Source organism: Trichosurus vulpecula, chromosome 9 (genome assembly GCF_011100635.1).
Source record: "Trichosurus vulpecula isolate mTriVul1 chromosome 9, mTriVul1.pri, whole genome shotgun sequence".
In the NCBI taxonomy this organism is placed as follows: domain Eukaryota; kingdom Metazoa; phylum Chordata; class Mammalia; order Diprotodontia; family Phalangeridae; genus Trichosurus; species Trichosurus vulpecula.
Genome location: NC_050581.1, coordinates 169405773 through 169429554, shown reverse-complemented (window position 1 = coordinate 169429554; position 23782 = coordinate 169405773). Strand labels below are relative to the sequence as shown.

The window sequence follows — 23782 nt, the reverse complement described above, 5'->3', positions numbered from 1 at the left end:
AGTATGAGCTGCACTTGTGTCTCAGATGCTAGCATGAACAACGTTCACAACTGAAGCTTCCCACGATAGAATACCAACAAATTTCTACAAACATTGAAAATCATCATGTTGGCATTAAACATATATAGTTCATAATCCCCTTTCAGAAAACAAGCACATCTAGGGTTGGGAAGGGGGGTGGTGAGAGGGTGGCGGAGAGAGAAGAGAATGGGAATGGGGAGAAGAGGGAAAAGAAAGACAAAATTTAATTACAAAAATCACTATGCAATGTTACATGGAAACAAGTAACTGCTTACTGTATTGACCGAAAAACATTCCAGCCCTACAATTACAGTTTTGATTTTAATGTCTTAAATCCTAAAACTAACAGACACTTTATAGATTTTTTTTTAAATAATTACCTCAGTCATGAACACAGGTCTGGAAAATGGATGGAATTCAAGTTACAGAATACCATATTGTTATGAATGGCTATGCAAGAATTAGCAATGCTAACATGTAACCATAATTTACTTGGCATTCTGAAGCCAGTTTAAATTACTTTTGAATGATCAAGCACTTCCAACTGGGCAAGAGAACTTGTGACTTGTTATTCTATTGCAAATGCAGGATGGATATCTGGAGCAGTCTTGTAATTTGTGATCACATTGCGTAAAAATATAAATTTATAGCATCCAGTACTCTTTAGACAGACGAGGGACTTAAGTTCCCACGTAGGTTGGAACACACTTCATATAAGACTGGTTTCAATTTAGTTTCAGCACTTTTATAGAAGGGACTGTCCCAGATCTGTAACTGTTCAATGTTGTTTTCACTTCACAGTGTATCAAAGCACCAGCGTTGCCATGTATTGGTTTCAAATAACCCTTTATATATATATTTTTATATTTATATATATAGTTATATCAAAACTGATAGTACATAGTATAACTGGAAGAAAGAACTAAACATAAAGGATATGCTGAAAAGGATGGAGTCTGTGAATGCAATAAATAAAGCCCCCTCCCCTCGCTCTGCCCACCCCCCTTCCCCCCAAAAAAACGCCCAACAGTTGTAATGTACATGGAAAATTGTGCACAGCAGATTTTTATAAAAAGTAGATTCAGGAGCACATCCAATTATAAATGATTGTTAGGAAAATCATATAAAACAATGGAATACATAAAAGTGTCAAGAGTAATCGTCAGGGTGCGAAATTCCTTGCTGGCCAGATGCCCATGGCAAGCAGAAATGATCCTGGTAGCATCACTAGGTCGATGTCCACAGAAGAATCTCCAGGGATGCAAGCAGCATGGGCAGGTGGAAGATTTGAATTTCATACCCTGATTCATAGTTTTCACAATTCCATGTGCAATTTCAGAAAGATTCATCATTTACTGCTGACATGTCGCCCTTGGGCGTTGAGGAACGGGAGGAGCCCTTGTCTGTGCTCTCCGATCCAGAGCTGCTCTGGTTCTGCTGTTCTGATCCTGCACTGGAGGTCACTGTTGATGATGACGTCGAAGAAGAACGAGTCTTTTCTTTAAAGTCTGTGATAATGACTGTGACATTTCCCACTGTTACTGCCAATTGCTGTGCAGTGCTTCTGTCCACGTTTTTCAGCCTGGGCCTAAAAGAACCATCATAAGAGATAGATTATATTCAGTGTCCTTCACACACAAGTTCCTGATTCAGCTGAGAATTTACCTAAGAAAGATATTCAGGCCATTTTCCCAAATTCCATTCAACTCAGGGGGCTCTGCAGGAACTGAAATTCACCCCTATTAAGCAGGATACCAAGATACATAACATTTCTATCAAAATACCATCTCAGTTCAAGAAAGAGTTAGTAGTTACAAAGGTGAGTTGGTAGGTACCAAAAGAAAATGGACTTACTCCATTCTAGTCTAGGACTATACTGTTCTGCCCCTGAGGCATAGAGGAAACCATTCCTCCACTAGCAATGTTGCTCATTGTCTCCTCCTAATAAATACTATGTATACAATGTGCCAGGCACTATGCTAAGTGCTTTGCAATTATTATCTCATTTGATCTTCACAACCACCTTGGGAGGTAGGTGTGGTTAATGATCTCCATTTTACAGATGATTTACAGATGAGGAAACTGAGGCAAACAGGGATGAAATGACTTGCCCAGGGTCACACAGCTACTAAGGATAATTATTATCACAGACTAGCTGGTAAGGATAAAATGAGATAATATATTTAAAGTACTGTGCAAACCTCAAGAAGCTCTATTTATATTTTCTACTACATATCTATACACACAAATGCTTTAAAATAATGCCAGCTATTTATTTAATAATTGCTATCATTATTAATGCTTAGAGAGAAGGGTCTTGAAGTCAGGATGATCTGTGTTCAAACCCTATACCTCTGATCCCTCCTGGCTATGTGATATTGGGCAAGTAACTGAAACTCTCAATGCCCAAGGCAACTCTCTGAGACTTGCAGAAAACGTGCCACCTTGCATAGGAAAAGGTCGTTTCCTCATTGAGAGCTTTCTATCCCATTTTCTTCCACAAAGGTATGCCAAGCCATACCATTCTTTTCCCATTCCTAGTGACATTACTATTCACCAAAAACTACATCTCTGCCAATTCATTTACCTTCTAGTCTGCCCTTGCTCCACAATCCATCCTATGAACAGAGCTACTGTAATTTCCTCAACATTCTTGTTTCTGCCTTCTTCTCTAAGATGACTTCACCGACCTGAAGTCCTAAAAGTCCTGTACACTCTCCATGAAACCTATCCAGCTGACCCACCCAACTGCAATCTCTCCTTTTAAACTTTTGGAGCAATTGTCTGTTTTCATTTGGCACCTAAGTATATACTTATTGCTCTCATTATACATGCCATCTTGTCACCTCACTAAGATGTAGTAATATTATTCTAGGAATCCTTTAATCAATGATAACTGTATGAGAGTACCAAGAAAGAGATTTCCAAATTCAAAACACAAATATTACTGATAAAACACCTTAAATTTTTTCTAAATTTCCCTACTACGGTTATAGAAGAAATTGAGAGAAATTATGTCTGCAAATAGGCCTAAGGAGGCCTGAAAACAAAAATACTTTATAAAGGAATGCAAAAGCTTCAATTCAAACAGAGTGCAATCTTGGATACTAGGCAAAAATATGTTTTTTATTTGCAGAAAACACATTCTCCAATAATTTCAGATGTGAAATGGTGAAATCAACTGTACCTTACAACTTTAAGGGCCACCAGAAAATTCTATTAATGACATTTTCCTGGTTCTTCTGTTTTTCTATTTTGGCCAGTGAAGCAAATGTCATTTGTGGACAATAAATTTTAACATCCTTGTCTGCGCCTCTGCAGCTTAACAGGTATAAAATTTTTCATTGGCTACATCATAGAATTAGCATGAGAATTTGGTGCTAATTTCTTACCTTGAAGTGTGATTTGAGTCACTGGTCTTTGTTGTAGCATTCCCAGACTGTATACTGTTTGCTTCACTAGGAGGATCTTTCAGAATATCTGACTTTGGTCTAAAAGGAAGGAGCAAAAGTATGCTTTAACACAAAAATATGCTTTAATTTATGACTTCATTTACAATTTAATCAGGTCAGTTAAGAACGACAAATTTCTGGCTTGCTCTGGGACTTACTTTGTCTTCTTGTTGGTGTTTTTCTTTGTAACACTAGGGCTAATTTCTTTCTCTTTATCCGGTTTCTCTTTTTCCTGCTTTTCCACTTTTTCCTTCTTTTCCTTTTTAGGTGGCGGAGGAGTGGCGTACTGCTGGGCCACTTGTTGTGCCACCAGCTGAGAGTTTATTCTAGGTTTTCTATAAAGGGAGGAAAAAAAAGCAACTGTCACTTACTTGGTTAATTTGAATAAACTGAATAAATATTTTAAAATTCACATTTGCCAAAGTACAACCCACTACATACAAACTAGAAAACTTTTCTTCATTTCAGTTTTAATAGTATTCTACGCTCTTGCAAATTTCCCAATATTCTGAAAGAAAGCTTCCTCTTGTATAGGAACACTAAAAACTACTTTCTTAGAGGTGTCAAAATTGCATTGATTACAGACTTAAAATAAGCTTTTCTTACAGTCGCTTAAAAAATGAAATTATAAGTGAGTCAGCCATTAATCTCCCAAACTAGTGTATTGAGCCCAAGTATGCTCCCCTGCAGTTTTGTGCATGAGTAACACATCTGATCAAGAAAAGGTAACTGAGGTTTATATTCATTCCCAGTAGGGGGTGAATACAAAAAAATCACTTTAACAAACCTAAGACAAATGGCATATTCACAGGGCCATCAACAGTCATGTCTGTGCCAATCTCCAACTGACACTGTCTCTTAGAAGCATTGTCTACACGTTCTAAATAGTGCCAACCACATTTCTCAACGCGTGTTCCTTCAGAACAAATTGGGCACTGCATATCCACACTATATTCTATGTAAAATGAATTATCCATACATTCTTACGTGAAACAACATATTAAAAATAAAGGAAATCAGGGCCACAACTAGCAAATAATGGAACCATAGATGTGAAAACAACCTATTTCCACAATGTAAAAATCTGTAAATAAATTAACTAAGAAAAATTTAAAGATACAATCAAAATACCAAAATTCTACTGAAAGAAGCTTAATAACCAATTCCTTATTTTATATGAGAAAACTATGACCCAGAAGTATTCTGATAGGATTTTCCAAAGGTAGAACACTGAAGAAAAATTGTTTCTTCCATCCATTTTCCATGTCTTTCTAAGCCCATTCATGCCAATTTGTAAGCTCTTGCTAATGGGGAAAATCTTCCTTTTCTCTCCCTTCAAAAGGGCACACATCAAGTAAATTCGTTATGCTGGCCTTGGAATTAACCACCTTTGATAACATAGTAGCTCATGGGCTTTCTGCCAGCAGCTCTCCTTATCTCTCTACCCAAGGGCCAAAGTTTTGCCACAACGCTGACAAGAGAAAAGAAGGAACAGAAGAAGAGTGGAATAGCCTTGGCTATAACCTAACTGGTTTCAACAACGGAAGAAAATAAAAGATGAAAGTTTGGTAGTAAATGAGAAGATCCAAAGGATCTTTAACTATTTCCTCTAGCATGAAATACAAGTTAGAACAGGATAAAAAGTTGCACAGTAGTTCCAACATGATAAATGTTAAGAATCTGCCTCCCAAAGGAAATCATGACACAAATACAATTTAGTTGTACAATGAGTTAAACATTTTAATGAAATCCACTGTGAGCACATTCATTATCATTCAAGTACTGAACAAGCAATTATTAAAGTGGTTTAGTCTGCCAGGCATAGTGTTACTGGGGATACAAAGAGAACAATGAAACAATTCCTGCCCTCAAGTGGAGTTCTTTCTATAAAGGGAAACAATACGTATATATGCGTGTGGAAAACAAAAATTGGGAGGGCATCCACAGGGGGATAGGTTGGTGCCAGTTTGTGAAGGATTTCAAAAGCAAAACAGGACTCTTAAATCACTAGTGATTAGATAAATGCAAATTAAAACAACTCCATATCATTCATACCTATCAGATTGGCTAACATGACAGCACAGGAAAATGATAAATGTTGGAGAAGATGTGGAAAAATTGGAACACTAATGCATTATTGGCGGAGTTGTGAACTGACCCAACCACTCTGGAGCGCAATTTGGAACTATGTCCAAAGGGCTAAAAAAATATACATGCCCTTTGACCCAGCAATGCCACTACCAGGTCTGTACCCTAAAAAGATCGTAAGAATGGGAAAAGGACCTACATGTACAAAAATATTTATAACAGCTCTTTTTGTGGTGGCCAAGAATTGGAAATTGGGGGGATGCTCATCAATTGGAGAATGGCTGACCAAGTTGTGGCATATGACTAACAGAATACTACTGTTCCATAAGAAATGATGAATAGGCAGGACTTCAGAAAAACCTTGAAAGATTTACATGAACTGATGCTGAGTGAGTTGAGCAGAACCTAGAATGTTGTACATAGTAACTGCTACATTGTGAGACGACCAACTCTGAAAGACTTAACTCTTCTCAGCAATACAAGGATCTATGACAATTTCAAAAGACTTGATGGAAAATGCTATCCATATCCAGAGAGAAACAAGTATAGAGTCTGAATACAGAGCAAAGCATACTATTTTCTTTCTTCTTCCTCATAGTTTTTTTTCCCTTTTGTTCTAATTCTAGTCATCCTTATGATTAATGTGGAAATGTTTAATATGATTTTATATGTATATCCCATATTAAAAGATTCTTAGAATGTTATTACTACATCTTAGTGAGGTGAAAAGATGACGTGCATAATGAGAGCAATAAGTATTATCACTGTCTTTAGGGAGGGGAGAGTGGAGGGAGGGGAAGAAAGTTTAGAACTCAAAATCTTATGCTGAAAACTAAAAATAAATAAAATAGAAATAAAATAAAAATAACTATTTTTTAAAAGCCAAACAGGAGTTTAGACATTGGGATTTATTCAGTGACATGGTCAAGACTTAGACTTTAGGAAAATCATTTTTAACAACTGTGGCAGAGGTGAGGAATTCATTCCACAGAAGTTTTAGGCATGCATACAAGCATTAGTATGAGGAAAATACAAAGACAGGCCTTCAAGAAGCTATAATGTAGGTAGAATTTTTTTCCCTCAAACAGTCTTACTATGTCAAGTATGCTACAAATGAACTTTTGGGACACAACCAGTTAGCACATCTGGAATCTGACATACTTTACTATACATGAAGTGTTAATGTAAAAGTTACTGTTGCTATTGAAGGTCACATGGATAACCACCCATCTTACATTAAATATATACAACAAATTTCTTAACATAAACAAATCATATGCAATAAAATATAAACACAACTAGACCAATACCACCAATCTTCCCAGCATACTCAAATAGGTGTTTTTGCACTTAACTCAACAATATATGGAAGGTGCTAGGAATACAAAAACGAAAAGATATCGTGCATGTCTGTGAGGTCCTCATTGGCTGAATATTGATGCATGTTTATTTTAGTCAATTCATCCAGAATCATTTTATTACAGTCTAATTGGCCTGTTTGTCAGCAAAAATCAAAGTTCTAAACTGAAATCTCTATTGGGTTAATGAGACATAAGATTTGGGTATCTTATCTGCTGAGAAGCCTGTTTCACCAGTACCAGTAGCACTTACAATCTGATCTGTTTTGGTCCTGTGTCTTTAAAAACAAAATAAAAACAGGATAACAGCAGCTACCCCAAGCAATTTCTCAAGCTATATAACATCGAAAATGGAGGAACTATTAATTCTTTGATTTCATAACTCAGAATTTTCCAAGAGAAAAATATTTTTAATACTCCCCAGGAATCTTGATCTTGGAATCAGGAACCCACGTTCGAAAAATGCTTACTAAAAACAGGTTGATAGTGGTTGTTGTCCTTCGTTCTTGAAGGGACCAAAATGACACCATTATGCTGGAGTTAAGTTTAATTTGTCTACTGTGGCTGATTAGACCAATACAAGCTCAGAATGTTCTGCCACAGGTCAGGCACAAATAGTCCATGTGAACATTTGGGGCGGATACTCTGCGCATCCTGTATTTCCTTTGAGCTGTCTCAATTCTGCTTTGCTCATAGAGCATAGCACCTTCTCTGATGTGGGAACCCCATGGTCCTGTGCCAGTGTCTCTCATGTAACACAATCAATTCCAAAGTTCCTGAGAGAGACCTTGAGCGTGTCCTTGTATTGCTTCTTCTGACCACTATGTGAATGCTTGCCTTCCATAAAAGTCTTTTTTGACAAGCATACGCTCTGCATTCGAACAACATGGCCAGCCCATCGGAATTGTGTTCTCTGAAGCAGAGTTTGAATGCTTGGCAGTTTAGTTCAAGTAAGGACCTCGGTGCCTGGTACCTTATCCTGCCGCGTGATCTTCAGAATCTTCCTAAGACAATTCAAATGGAAACAATTTAGTTTCCTGGCATGGTGCTGGTACACTATCCAGGGTTTACAGGCATACAACATTGAAGTCAGTACCACAGCTCTCCCATACTTTCCTTTGGAGCCTCCCAAACACTAAGTTAGCTCTGGCAATGCACACATTAACCTCATTATCAATGTATACACCCAAACTTATCCACAGCATTCAGAACTTCTCCAATTGCTGTAACTGATGGTTATGGCATGGATGGTGTGGCGCTGGCTGGTGGAACACCTGTGTTGGTGTTAATTGTTATGCTAAAACTAGCACTGGGTCAGAACACTGGCAAACACCAAGACTGGTTTGATGAAAATGATAGGTCAGGTGAGAGGGGAGAGGGAAGAAAAAGGAAAAGTTATTATGTAACTTTATTTAAAAAGAATAGCAAGTTGTACATAATAGATTTACAGTTTCATGTGCAATCAACTTTTTTTCTATTCTACTATGTTATAGAAATGCTTGATTTTTCATTTATTTATCCTTAAAAAATTAAGCATAAAATAAATTTTAAAAACGTTAAAGGTTGGCTTTAAAAGCTAATCTGTCTCATAATTTTCAAAATCATTAAAATTCATTTTTTAAAACACCATATCCATAGTGTTAGAATTCTTGAGTTCAATGGATGGGAAGATCTAGGCATGAAAAATAACTATTCATATAAATTTAAATCTTCTGCTACAGAGTTAAAAAGCCACCAAAATTCCAGCTGCGTTTTACAATTACTTCTGAAACAGAAGAGATAATCTAATACCCAATTCAATTCAACAAACATTTATTACACACCTATTAAGTGTCAGGCACTTTTATACTATACTACCCCACTATTAGGGAAGGGGGAACAACAATGTTTAGCATTTTTAGCACACAAATTTGTGTTTATGGTCACTTCTGTTCTCTAGGTAACAAACTGAAATGCAGAACAAATTGTTGGTTACCGATGGCTTTTTATACTAGTGAAATGCTCAAGTTTCATGGGAGTGATTTTGCAGAACCTAGTTAAAGAGGTAAGTGTCATAACTCTTTTTATGTCCTTGGAGTAGCCTAAGATTTATCATTTCCTTGCCCATTGATTAGTATCTCTTCTGTTTATCCCATTCTTCATCCCACCCACTCCTTTCAGCCACAGCTATTTCAGCAGTTTCAACATTTCTGGATCTCAAAAATCTGGCTGCAACTTCTTTTCTTAGATTTGTGTCACAACTTTTATGTATGGAGCCAACTAGCCTGTCCCCAATGAAAGAAAATTTGTCCTTTGTAACAACAGAAATCAACCTAAATACAACCTCTTCCAAGAGGCTTCCCTAAAAGCCTCAACTTTGTTTACACCACTCAGGGTCAGAGAACTTTGTTCAAAACTCTGCCACTTATCACCTCTATGATCTTGGGCAAGTCACTCTGAGCTTCGGTTTCCTCATCTATAAATGAGAGCTTATGATTTTTTGAAAATAAAGGCTGACTGTTAGAATAAAAAAAAAATTAAAAACCACTAACAGCATTATTCCCACACCCTACAAGAAAACATTTCTGAAAGAGTGCCTCCTTTTTCCTTTGACTACTCCATTTAACTTATACCTGTAGCCAGAGAAAAGGCAGCTAGCAGGGGCAGCTAGGTGGCGCAGTGAGTAGAGCAACCGGCCCTAAGAGTCAGGAGGACCTGAGTTCAAATCCGAGTTCAGACACCTGACACATGTACTATCTGTGTCACCTTGGGCAAGTCACTTAATCCCAATTGCTCTGCCTTTCTCCCTCAAAAAAAAAAAAAAAAAAAAAAGGCAGCCAGCCAGGGACTTTAGTTTCCTCTGCATTCCACATAAGCATATGATCCAAAAACACTCCAATTTATGAAGTGCTTATTTCCAAAAACAAGGGTTTCTAATGTTGATAATGAGCATAATTTAAGACCAATTCCCCAAATGCCACAATGGTTTCTCAGAGAATTTCAGAATTGGAATGCTATTTGAATGCTATCTCTCCTGTAACTCCAGTAAAGCACCAGTTGCCTACTGGACATTTTCAACTGCACGTCCCAAAGGCATCTCAAATTACACAAATGTAAAACAGAACAGTCTTTCCCTCAAAAATCACATCCCTTCTAACCTCCCAGTTTATCTGTCAAATATACTACAATCCTTTTAAACTCTTAAGTTATCAACTTCTTGGTGATTCTGGGTTTTTTTAGCTTTTAGAAAAAGCTTTTTAAGAAGATACAGTAAGAACAGTTGGTATAAAACATTCCCCCAAAAGTCTAAAGCACACTCTCCCACAAATGCTCACAGGAAGAGTAGTTCAACTTAAGGGTATGCATGTAACTCACAACTCCTGTTGCTTTATGGCCCAGAAGTCTCATTTTTGAGTCTATAATCAGCATTCCTCTTTGGCACAAGAGATCAAAGAATCTCCTTGAAGCTGCCTCCTTCCTCAGGTGACTATCCTTCTACATCTGTTTATCTTCAGTATGGCACTCTGCTCGTGGCTGTATGTGTTGTCTCCTACTGGTCCAGTTTCTCCAAAGATGGGGTTAACTTCAGGGGCAGGAGAGAAAGGAGGGAGAAGAAGGAAAAATAAAAACTCTACCCCCCCCAACTACTTTCAGAAGATAGAATCCAACTTTTGAGCTGGAATTCTCAGCTTTTGAACTTGGAGTCCTCCACCACTAGAATGGTTTACCAATGGACTATTTTAACAGATAGGTCCAGAGGTATGTCTGATTATTTCAACTAGTCACAAGGTAGTTCCTGTGTCACATCTGCCTTCATCCGATGGGTTAAAGATATCCTCTTACTCACACTGCCACCACTCTACAATTCAAGCCCTCAATAAATACTTCTTCCCTAGAATATTATGGCAATCATCTCCTAAACTGACTCCAGTTTTCACCCTCCAATCAATACACCTGGTCAAATATTCCTAAAGCATTGTCCTGGACTACATCATTTAAGAAACTTATTGTTTCTTAACAGTATCTTATATAATTCTTATTTCTTATTGTTTGCCAAACTCTTACGTGGCACATAAAATCCTTTGTGAATCTGTTCTACACCTTTGGGTTTATTGTCTAGACTTTGGTCCTGTCAAACTGGCCTAACCACTTTCTGACTCTCACATACTTATCTTTCCCGCCTTCTTACTGGCTGTCCTCTCTGTCCTGAAATGTACACCTCTTTATTGTAGACTCCCCAGATTTAATGCAAGTACCACCTCCTACATGAGGGTTTTTCTGAGCCAGAATGCTCTCTCCCCAGATTCTAGTGCCTCCCCAAACCTAAATAAAGGATTTATATTATTAAGAAATGGTGCACTATCCTTTTAAATATTATGGTTTTGGTCAAACTTCTTTTTCTTCAAGTGCATTTTTAAATTGTCTAGAACCCAAAAATTTGGGGTGAAATTTCTATGACAGAAGTTAACAGAAAACTGGAATTTGATTTATCTGTACTACTGTGAATTAGTCCACCTAAAGTAAAGGAAGATTTGTACTCAGGGCTACTGCAGTTTAGAGGTATGTGGATACCAGAACCACAAGTGGAGACAAGAAAACAGTGGGAAATCAAACTAGGTATACAGGTATCTTGCTTTATTGTACTTCACAGATACTGTGGGTTTTTTTTTTTCAAATTGTGGTAACTCTGCATCAAGCAAGTGAATCCATGCCATTTTTACAACAGTATGTGCTCACATCGTGTTGTGTGTCACATTTTGGAAATACTCGCGATATTTCAATGTTTTTAATTATCATTATATCTGTTGTAGTGATGATCTGTGACCTTTGATATTACTATTGTTTTGGGGTACCATGATCCCTGCCCATATGATGTCAAACATCATCGATAAATGTTGTGTGTTTTATGACTGCTCCACAGACCAACCAGTCTCCTCTGGCTTCCCTATTCCCTGAGATACAACAATATTGAAAATTAGGCCAATTAACCCTACAATGGCTTCTAAGTGTTCTAAGTGAAAGGAAGAGTCAATTGATGCAGCAACCTTAACTTTTGTCTTATTTTAAGAAATTGCCACAGTTACCCCAACCTTCAGCAACTTCCACTCTGATCAGTCAGCCCATCATCAATACTGAGGGGCAAGACCCTTCACCAGCAAAAAAGAATATGACTGGATGAAGGCTCAGCTGATGGTTGGCACTTTTTAGCAATAAATTATTTTTTAAATTAAAGTATGCTCATTGTATTTCTAGACATGATACTACTGCACACTTAATGTTACAATATAATGTAAAATATAACTTTTATACGCACTAGGAAACCAAAAAATTCATGTGATTTGCTTTATTGCAGTGGTCTGGAACCGAACCCACACTATTTCTGAGGTTACAAAGCAAGTGAAAAGAAGGTGGGATCTCAAGTTGGACTAGTCAGATAGAGCCTGAGTAGAAAAGCAAATGTTGGATCAAGCCAGAAGGGAAAATGAAACTAGAAAGGAGAATCAAGCCAGGAGACAAGTTATCACAGAATGTATCTTTACATAGTAAACTCTGCTGAGCCTACTGGCCCCTGCTTCATTCTGGAAAGAAAGGTAAAGATGAAACACACCAGAAAAAAATTTCCTTATAGTTCACATGAATTAAACCCATGTATAGTGTAGAGTGCTTTAGAGTTCTTGTTGCATGCCTTGTTCTTCATGTGTTATGCGTATAAGTTGCCCTGCTTAGACCTCAATTCAAGAGAACCTGGTACTCAGCCTTGATCTCTTATTTACCTCTTTATTTGGGAGCTACTATTTAGTGTCTGAATCACGTACAGCCAACTGCAACTTCAAAAATTCAATCCAAACATTTATTAAATGACTACTATGTATGTGGGAAAAGCTAGGGTTATAAAATAATTATTGTGGCTCAGAAAGTGAAAGCCAAACTGTCGTCTTCTTTGTGCTACATGCAGCCTCCTGCTCCACCCTATTTTGCTATCACAGATACCAATACAATTCCATTTGGTACTTCACCTTTTCAATCAATGACTTTAAATGCTTCCAAAAATCATATTTGTTCAGTTATCAATAATGCACCTTCATGGAGATCAGAAAAAGTAGCAACAGTTCACAAATTAGAATAAAAAAAACTCACTGAATCCCAAAATTGTCTTATTTCCCTCAGAAGGTTGTTAATGGCTTATTTTTACCTTTGCTAATAATAAAACCAACTTGTATTACCTCAAAGTATGCATCAACATGGCAGAGTAAAGTCTGTTTGGAATTAACATCTCAATGCAAACAGCAAAATAAATATACATACGCATTGATGTTAGAGTTGTTAAAACAGATAATCACAAAGATCTCCTATGATTATAGAAATCCATTCCTCTCAAAGTTTTGAGTGTGGAAAGGGCACTAGATCTAGAGTTACATTCAGTACAGTTATCCCTTCCACATCACATGGAGGGGTGGGTTTGAGCGTGTGATCTGGAAAGTCCACATAAAATTTTTGGCCCTCTCTTTGTACTAGAGAAGAAAACTGAATTATTACAGTATTCAAAGATAAAATATTTTGGTATTAATACAATAGTATACACAAATTTTATGCATTTCTGAGTTTCTAAAGCATTTCTATGTTGCCTGTGGCTTCTACAAAACTCCCCCAAAATTTCCATTTAATTTCTTATGCTGACTCAAGAAATGCAATGGGGAAACTTGCAATGTGGAAGGGATAACTGTAGAGGACCTACGTTTTAATACTGACTCCTGTTGACTAATTTCATTACTTTGAGCAAGTCGATTGAAATTTTGGGCCTCAGCTTCCTTGTTGGTAAGATGAAAACAGGTTGAACTAGATGACTTCTAAAGCCTTTTCTTAGAAAATCTTCTTTCTAAAGTCTTTTCTTAGAAAATCCCTGTATTTGAAGAATAGAGGAATTCTAAATGGCACCTATGCATGCATGCAAAAAGTAAAATTTCCTTTCACCTTTACTTCACATAGTAACAAAGCTATCACAAACCAATGGTAACACCCCTACAAAACCAACTTTTCTCTATTATTTCTCCTCCTCATGCCCCAAGCAACAATCCTATAAAATGCTGCTTCTCTTTATGTTCAACCATTAACTACACTGGCAGCTTCTTTCACATATCATCTACACACTGCCAAAATATTGAGGAAGCTCTGGGTAAAGACAAGCCATTGTAGGAAGAAGACAAAGCTGATGGGAACTAGACCCAGGACAGGGTCAAACAAGCACCCAAAACCCACAACAATAGTCAATAAACATTTATGGACCTACTGACTGCCAGGCACTGTGCTAAGCACTAGAAATACAAATAAGACATCCAGTCTCAGAGAAAAGCCACAAGGGCTATGCAAGTACCTGGAAGAAATTAAGATGAAAACAAAAATAATAATAATAATAAAAACCTTAAGTCCTGGATATTGTCTATAAGTATAAAGAAATTAAAAGTGCAAACTACTCAAATCTACTCGAATTAGAGAGCAAATAAAAAACAAAGAGTTCTCTGGTCACTTTCTGAAATTCCCAAACGAAAAATCACAAAAACATCACAGCCAAAATCCAAAATTGTCAAGTCAAAAAGAAAAACTCCATAAGCTCTCCCACCTCACAAGGGGAGTTCAAGTATCAAAAAGCCACAGATCACACAAGACTTCTCAGCTGCCGTGCTAAAGCAGAGAGGGGCAGCTTGGAATAATATTCCAAGAGGCAAAAGATAACAGGCTTATACAACAAAGATCTGGCAAAACTGGTCATAATCTTACTGCAAGTGGATGAGGGGTAAGGTGGGGAATGACAGACTTCTTCCAAACATTCCTAATCAGAGAGCCAGAATTAAACAAAAATCTCGAAATACAAATCTAGGAGTCAAGATAATACATTTTATCAACAGAAATTATCTATGATGAAGAATTGCTTACAGTCTAATGAGAGAAAAACAAGTGTCCTTCCAGAATCCCTTCAGGGTGAAAGTTAAATAAAATAAGGCAGAAATGGTCTGGAGGTGGTCTGGGGTGTTTTGGTTTTGGTTCTTTAATGGTCTTAAGAACGAAACGAAAAGGAAAAGAAACTGTACTGAGGAGAAAGGAAGAAACTCATAAGGCACACAAGACAAAGAACTTAAGAATATTGAAAGAGACGGGAAGGAAGGGGCATAGGAGAGCCCCACCTGAAAGAGTAAAAATGATGGAGGCAGGGCAAAGGCAAGAGAAGAGGGAACATGTGAGTGAAAACACTAGTTTTCAGCAAACTCCTCTTTCATTTTATTTATGTTAAAAAAAATTGGAAGGGGAAATAAGAAAAAGTACAGGCAAACAGGATGAAAGGAAATACTTAAATCATAACTGTAAACATGAACTGGATGAACTTGCCCCCCAAAAAGAAAAATAAAAAGCATGAATTAGAAAGGTAGAAACCAACAATATGATGTTTAAAATAAACACTTGAAATTTATAGATTCACATAATGTAGGGCAAGGGGGTGGGGGAGGGAAGAGACTGATTATGCTTCAGATGAAATAAAGCAAGGGTGAAATTGGAAACCTCAGACAACAATAAAAAGAAATAAGCAAAGAAATTGCATTAAAATGTATTTGTAACTCTAAAATACACCCTGCACTTTGGCGGTCATTTGTGTACATGAGTAGAATTTTGACTCCTGTGTTTCTAGGTGAGGTAACAAGGTAATGCTCTGATAAACAAGTAACCTTTTCTGAGTCTATTTAGTGCCACATTTTTTTTTTGCATTTTTATGCTTTTTGTTAGTGATTTCGTTGATCAAAAATGACCCTCAAGCATGATACTAAAGTTCTGTCTAGTTCTCCTAAGCACAAGAAAGCTGTGTTGTGCCTTACTGAGAAAATATGTCTTAGATAAGCTTCATTCAGGCATGTGTTACAGTGCTATTGGCCAATAACAATTGGTCAATTAACAATTCAGTACTACTTCAAACTACACGTGAGGCCACTCAGAAAAATGCTAAAGTAAATGTTGTGACCAGAGGCTAGGCAGGACCCTAACAACCTTTTATATTTCCCCTAGGAGCAATGGTTTAGTATTCAAAAATTCAGTGTTCACATCAATTTCATACAACATAACCAGTGTGACTGATAAGAATTGACTGTCCTTAAGGTATATGGCATGTTTCTATAAGTTAATCAATTACAGGGAAAAACAGAAAAAAAAAATTATAAGAGATTCTCAATGTTCCCCTTCCAGACTTAGCCAAATCTAACAAAAAGTTCCCGAGAGCTTCATTAAAACGCAATTAAAATTTTAATTTTTAAAAGCTTTAAAATTTTTTTAAACTGGAAAAGCAAGAAAATGTAAAACTCTACTTCAATACCAAAGTAAAAATTCTGAAAATCAAGGCAGAACTGAAAGCAAAAACCCCACTGAAATGAAAAATAAAACGCATGAAATACAGTCCTCCTAGTCCTACATACTGTGATACTTCAATACAGTCTAGAATTTTATTAACTTTTAAAATCTTCCCCATCATGTTACCAACTCATTCCTACTAACCTTTTATTTGTTATCATCCATCTCATTATATGCTCCTGAGGTCAGGGACATCCAGAGCATGTCTTATCACATCTCCCACCTAGTGAGTGTGCCCTTCTATACTTTGCTCAGCTGAATTAAGAATTACTGGTTACCAGAGAACACAGATACATCAATCTATATGCATCAGGCAAGGAGAACCATGATTTCCCATATGACATTCCCTATGCTTTGTCTTGCGGGGTCAGAGTAGAGTTAGTTTAGTTGCCCAAACTTTGCCAAATTGTGTGACCTTTAAGTAGTCAACTTAGGAAGGCATAATACGGTAAGTACCCTGAGAAGTGCTTCATGCTAAGGATTTTATACGGGTAGGCCAGTTAAAAAATAAGGACTATGACCTTTCGAGTTTCTTTAATTGTAGCTAATCCTCAACAACTTATATAGGTAGAAATACAAGGTGGAAGAAAGGTAGATAACACCTGATTTCAGCATGATCATTTTCAATCCAATGCATTTATTAAGTGCCTTATGTTCTAGATCAGGGTGCCATACTGTATTTGTACAGCCAGGGAGCTAAGAACGGTTTTCACTTTTTAAAAGAAAGTTTTATTATATTTAAAATTTTTTAAACCATTCTAAATTGACAATCCTTGTTCTAGATACCTGGAATACATGAATGCAATGGGATGTCACCATCCTCTCTCCAGGATGTGTCATGGTAAATTTAAAGGCGCAGCATAAAACTGGATGGCATCTACTCCTTTTTAAAACTTTTAGAGAGGTTGTTTTTAAGTATATCCCACATAACGTATATTATAGTTCAAGATGCTCTCCCATTTCCCTTTTCCTTTCTACCCTTCACACACAGTTCATATAGATCCCAGAAGCAACTGTCCCATTTACTCCTTTCAATTCCCTCAGGTTGTTTCGCTTAATGTATTTTTTTTTAAAGAGACTTAGTCCTAGACTACACCAAAATGGTCCTCTCTGACCATTATCACCATCACTTCTCCTATACACCAAAGGGTACTTCCTCTGATGGCTAACAAGCTCCTACTACACATCTTTAACAGCAAGCCTCCAGGCTGCAACACCCCCCCAAATTCTCATTTCCACTTAAAAGACCTTCCTATCCCCCCCCCATTTCTTCTCCTTTGCCCCTACCCTCTGACTATGCTTTCTGGAACCACCAAAAGCTCCCCTTTATTGATAAAGTCAATAAGCTATCATTGAAATTTGCTATGTGCCACACTGGGGATATGTAAAAAGGAGGGAGGGGGTAGTCCAAAAAGGCATTTCCATCTTCATTCTGTGATTATCTCTAATTTATTTCAGATTATATCTATCCATAGTTGTTTGTATGGCTTCTCCTTATTATATTATGAGATCCTAGAGGGCAGGGGCTCTTTCTGTCTTTCTTTGTATTCCCAGCCCCTTAGCACAATGCCTGGCTCTTAATTAATGCTTGTGGAGTTGAAGTCCAGGGCATCAGCAGTATATATTCTAATGAGGGATGACCTCACACATATATACAAGTCAAATACAAGATAGTCTTGGAGAGGAGGACATTAGCAACAGGAAGAGAGTATTCCAAGCAGGTAGGAAGCCAAAGTAAATGTGACCTGAGTGGGCAACAGCAATTAGGCAAGTGAGCCAGTATGGCAGCTGGATTGTGAAGAGAGTAAGCTTGGAAAAATGGTTAAAGGGCCAGACTATGCAGATTTAAATGACAATCCACTCCCATCTTCCCATGCTCTTGGAGCCCAGTCCTTTGAATAACATTCCATGTCCCCTTTGTCATTTCCCTACCTCCTCCAAATCTTCCATTTCAGACTCCTTTTCTGTTGCCTATATATGCCCAGGTCTCCCAAACATCCTCAAAAACCCTTCGCTTGATCTGGCTGTCCCCTCAAGTCATCTTCTTACATTTCTCCTCCCTTTCATTGCCTACACTACTAAAAATAACCAAAACAAAACAAGAATACAACTATCTACACTTGCTTCCTCCACTTTCTCTCCATCCACTTGTAGGGCTTGATCAAGAATAGGGAAGGCTGTACGTGGTGGAAGAAGAAAGTGTGGCAAAGAGTTAGATACAGTCTTATTTTATTTTATTCTTCTGGAAAAGTTACAAACTCATAGAACAATTAGGTAGATCTGGATTTAGAACTGATTGAATGGCTGGATTCAAGATGGAGAACCCCAGGGATATGTGTTTGACCCTACATATTTTAACATTTTTATCCGTTTCTCAAACAAGACATATATGGTATGCTTATAAAATTTGCAGATGGCATAAAAGTATTTAAAAACAACTTGATAGGCAAATTTAGTAAGACAGAATTTAATAGGGATGCATAAAGTCTTTTCCTTCAGTTAAAAAGTCAACTTAAGAAAATGGCAGCCCCCCCAAAAAAACTAAATGCAAAAAAGAGGGGTGGGGGAAGGATTCCCTCCAACACCTGAATCTTGACAAAGATTAGTTACTTGTATATGCTCATCTAAAAGTATGGTGACTAAACCAACTGAAGAAAACCTCAATAAGATGGTTACTTCCTTTCTGCAGAGATCTAACAAAGACACAGCATCTTAAGAAAAAGTCTGTCAATGGCCATCCCCCTTACACTCTTCCAGACGGTAAAGCCGCTAAACCACAAGAATAGCATAAGTATAACGCAACAACTAGTTCCCAAAAAAATGAAGCTTAAATAATGTTCACCACAAAGTCCAAAAAGAACATGAGTAGCAGCATCCCCCAGCTTTTAGAGCATGGCCGTTGTTCAGTCATGTTCAATTCTTCAGTGACCCCCTGGATCACAGAGCACCCAATACTTCCATAGGATTTTCTTGGAAATCTCTCTGGTAGAAAAAGGCAAACAAAGGTTAAGTGACTTGCCCAGGGGTCACACAGCTAGTAAGCGTAGGGGGCCTGATTTAAACTCAGGCAGACACAGCACCCCTTGAAAGCTTCTAGCACCTAGCTGCTGCTGCCTCCTTTTGAATCCTTATTTGAAAAATGTTGACCTTTCTAATTGCTTAATATTATAATTTTTGTGATTATTCTTATGTAAGCTACATAGAGAATAAACATTTTCACATGTAAACAAGATAAATTATTTCCCTCCAGAAACAGTATACCAAAATTATCCAATCTGCTTTGAAAATGTTTAATAGCTGTCAAAAATCCCAATCAAAATGTATTTAGCAGTCTCTACATTGCAGTTCATGACAAAAGCAGACAGTTGCAAAGAGAATCACAATTAATAATTTTTGGAAAAAATTTGGAAAACCAGAGGTATATGATTAAACAGCTAAATTGGGGGTGGGGATTAGTCTATAGAAGAGGTGTCAAAGTCAGCCCTTCGAATGAACCATTTAACAAAATAAAGTGCAATACCACATATATAATGTTCTGTCATCATAAAAATGCCAAAGAAAACATATTCATGGATTATCATGGGAACAATAGGACAAGTGCCTTTGTAGCAGTGGTTTTTGTTTTGGGGAGTAGAGATCCTGGATATTTGAGTCTCCTGGCTTACTCTGGGAATAAAGAACATGTTTTATGACACATCTTAATGAATTTGAGATCTGGAGTTTTCCAGGAACGAAATCTGTTAGAAAGTATTGCTATGCTAAGTGCCTCCTATGCATACGTGCTAGATGCTGGCAAATATGAAACAGTCCTTGCTCTTAAAGGCCCGTTTACAATTCTAATGGACAAACCAGTGTATGCAAAATAAATCCAAGGGAGGGGTAAGGGGGTGGGGGTGCAGGCCCCTAACACTTGTACGTAGGGAAAACAGTTAAGGCCTCACAAAGATGGTGCTATTTGATCTGAGTTTTGATGGAAATTAGGTAAGTGGCAGAGGGAAGAACATTCACAGTTCAGACATGAGAGAAAATATGCAGTGTTGTGTGAAAAGAACAAATCAGTAATACCATACTAGCAGGTGTGGGCAACCCGTGGGCTTCTAGGTCCTCAAGTGCTGCCTTCTGACTGAGTTTAAGTTTTACAGAACAAATCCTTTTATCATGGGGATTTGTTCTGTGAAGTTTGGATTCAGCCAAAGGGCCACACTTGAGGGCTGAGAGGGTCACATAAGGCCTCCAGTCTCCCGCCCCTAGGATGTGAGAAGGGAAACAATGTAGAATTAAGGTTGCAATGCTAAGTGGGAGCCAGAGTGTGATAGCTTTAAATGTCAAACAGAGAAGTTTGCAGTCGAGCCAAGGAGGCAGTAGGGAGCCAGTGAGTTTACCTGGTGCTTTAGGAAAACAATTTTAATATCGATGGCAGGAGGCCCAGCAATAGTCCAGGTGAGAAGGCCTGAATCAGGGTGGTGGTTATCTGAGCTGAAAACAAATCTTAACTTAAGAGATCTCAACTTTTCACAAAGGACTGGCAATTGATTGGATATGTGGGGTGAGAGAGAGCAGAGCAAGATTCAGGTTGTGAACTTGGGTGACTGGAAGGATGGGGATGCCTTTCAAAGAAAGAGGGAAGAGTAGTGGAGTTGGGGAAAAGATAAGGAACTGTGTTTAGGGATACGTTGAGTTTCCTGGTTTGGCTGTCTCTCAGACCATTCTCTTCATCTCAGCTTCTTGGTTTCCTTCAAGTCCTACCTGAAATTCCACCGTCTGTAAACAGCTTTTCACAATCTCTCAACGCCAGTGTCTTCCTTTACAATCTACCAAATATCTTGTTTGCCCGTTATTTTCATGTTGCCTCCACATCATAAGATTGTGGGTTCCTTGATAACAAGGATTTTTGTCTGTCTTTGTTTCTCTAGGGCTTAACACACTGACACACAGTCAGAACCTAATACATGCTTGTTGGCAAACTGATATATATCAATGCCATCAACAGTACTGTCTGGCAGAATAACTTGAACAAGAGCTCTGACACCACGATTGTCCAGGACTGAAAATTCTTGATTTAGCTAAGCAGTCCATTTATAAGTTGCATGGGACATGGGGAAGAGGGGGGCTGCTTGCTAGTGGAGGGAAGGTTTCAGCACATGGTTGAAAGGATATGGGGGCCCAGAACAGGTTAGAGAGGGATAGATAAGGGAGAACAGGGCAGCCACAGATAAGAGAGGAAGGCAATGAGTGGTAACCACAGGACAAAAGACAGACATGAAGGGCTAGGATATATGGGAAAAGTGGGACAAAGGTCTCCTCTCTCTCAGCCAGAGGTCTCAAGCCAAGACCCTTCTCTCCCTGGTCCAGTTCTGCTTTTACTTGGAGGGCTCCTTTGTTTTTTTTAAAGGTGTTTTGTTTGGTACGGCAAGAATTGTCTGCATGTCTAACAGATTTACAGAGCTTACTTTTACTTACCTACACAAAGGAAGCTATCCTAGAGAAATTAAGGGAAACAGTTCTCTTTACAAGGATTCTTGCCTATTTACTTCATCAAGAAAGCAGTCTATTTACTTTTCCATATATTTCCACTTACCCTTTTTTTCCACTATGGGAAATGTTAGATCAGGAGAATGTTGTATGTATAGCTTTGCTTCGATTTTAGGCAAACACTCTCCCACACTATTCTCATGAAGTTTGGCTGGTTAGACTTGACATCTCCAAGGAAACAGAGAAGATCAGAAAGCCAAGGGCTAAGCCCCAGGGAACATAAGTGTTTAGGGGGCTGAGACAGAAGTAGAGTCATAGTGATGGTTAAATCCATAAAGGGAAGGAGAATCAGGATAATATAATATTAGTATTGTTGTCATTCAGTCATGTCCAACTCTTCATGATGCTATTTGGGGCCAATGACAGTGGGTACTCTATCTACTGCACCACTTAGTGATATGCGATTATGGAAAGAGCACTGCATTTGGAGTCAGAAGACCTGTGATCTATGTGATCTTGGAAAAATTCATTTTCTTTCTCACTCCTTGATCATTTAATCAATTCACAAATCATTTAGGGTCAAGGAGGTCCAATCTCATGCTCCTCAATCCTTTCCCCAAACACAAAACAATTAACGGAATACCTCATCCCCCTCTTAAATTACCCAGCTCCAAATCATTGCTACCATTATAAGGTCACTTGGGTAGAAGCCCAAAAAAGGCTCTAGCTTCATCTTATCTTCATCTACACTCCTTTGTATTTTACCTTAATCTCATTCTCTCAGGACTAAAAGGTGACAATTAGATAATCTAATAAACTAACAGAAGATTTTAAAAGCTTTTCTGTCCAGTACCTAGGACTCTTACAGGGTTGATTAGATAGACAGATAGATAGATAGATATTTCATGTGCCCTTTGGAGAATTCATCTGTCCAATTCATATTACTAAAAGCAAATTTATTCATTCAAAAAACATTTAAGGAGATTACTGTGTAAAGGATTGTGTTAGAGATTGGTAAGTAAGCTTCCCAGTAAAATAAACAACTAAGGAATAGGGTCTGCTTTTCAATTTTGTCTTTTTATCCTCAGGACCTACCCTAGTGACTTGCACACAGTGGGTACCTAACAAATGCTTGCTGAAAAGACAAGGAATTGTAGCTACCTTCATTAACTCTCAAAAGTGGCAAAGTTGAGTTTGGGTAAAAGGGCAAGGATAAAACAATTCATAGTGCACTTAAGTGCATTAGACTTGTAAAACAAAGAACCAATTGGGGTTCTGGTTGAAGTTATAAGAATACTTCCAAAAATGACTTCTTAAAGGATTGACACCTGACTTAGAAAAGGAAAGCGGTGAACAGATTTGTTTCCGTTCGCTAATTCACCAGAGTTTGGTTCCTCTTCCTAATTTAGAAGTATAGAAATGTGATTTCTAACTGTGTGCTGTCTAAATCTGAATGTATTTAAAACCTAATGGTTGAACAAAGGTTTTTCATAAAAGGATTCCCAAAAGAAAACAATTATTTCAAAAAAGGATTTAGTTCAGAAAGCTTTATACGCAATAGGAAAATGAGGAACTTGATCACAATCACTGGAAATTGTAAACTTTATGTCCTACAAGAAACTGTTATTGAACTCCTTTATGACCTATACAAGTGTCAAAAGGTCTAAAGGAGAAAAGAGTCTAACTGTGGTACTATTAATAAGAATACTTAAACTTTGAAAAAAAAAGCATGACAAGATTAGGTATCAAGGGGGAATTCTGGTTCCCTACAAAATCATACCTATTAACATAAGATGTAAGAACTAATGTATTTGCTTTGTAGCTTAAAAAATAGATTATCTGGATCAAAAGGGATGATATATATACCCAGTTGTCTCCAAGAGTCATGATTTCGACAATATGAAGCTTCAACATCAAAATCATAAAGGAAATGCTTTCTGTAATAAGTCAAATTGAACCAGTCTACTTATAACTAAGAAAGTCAATTTCCTTATAAACTTATAAAGTTGGCAAGGACAAAGT

At 37.6% G+C, this 23782-nt stretch overlaps 1 protein-coding gene across 1 annotated transcript in view; it reads right to left on the bottom strand.

Annotated features, from left to right (window-relative positions):
* Positions 1–1046: 1046 nt before the first annotated feature.
* Positions 1047–23782, bottom strand: part of LOC118831474 (RING1 and YY1 binding protein) — an 82700-nt gene continuing 59964 nt past the window's right edge. Inside the window, exons 3-5 of the mRNA XM_036738843.1 lie at positions 3632–3808; positions 3414–3512; positions 1047–1609 (exon numbers count right to left, since the gene is read on the bottom strand). Of these exons, the coding sequence (XP_036594738.1) occupies positions 1357–1609; positions 3414–3512; positions 3632–3808 (529 nt within the window). The 3' untranslated portion in view covers positions 1047–1356. The remainder of the gene's footprint in view (positions 1610–3413; positions 3513–3631; positions 3809–23782) is intronic.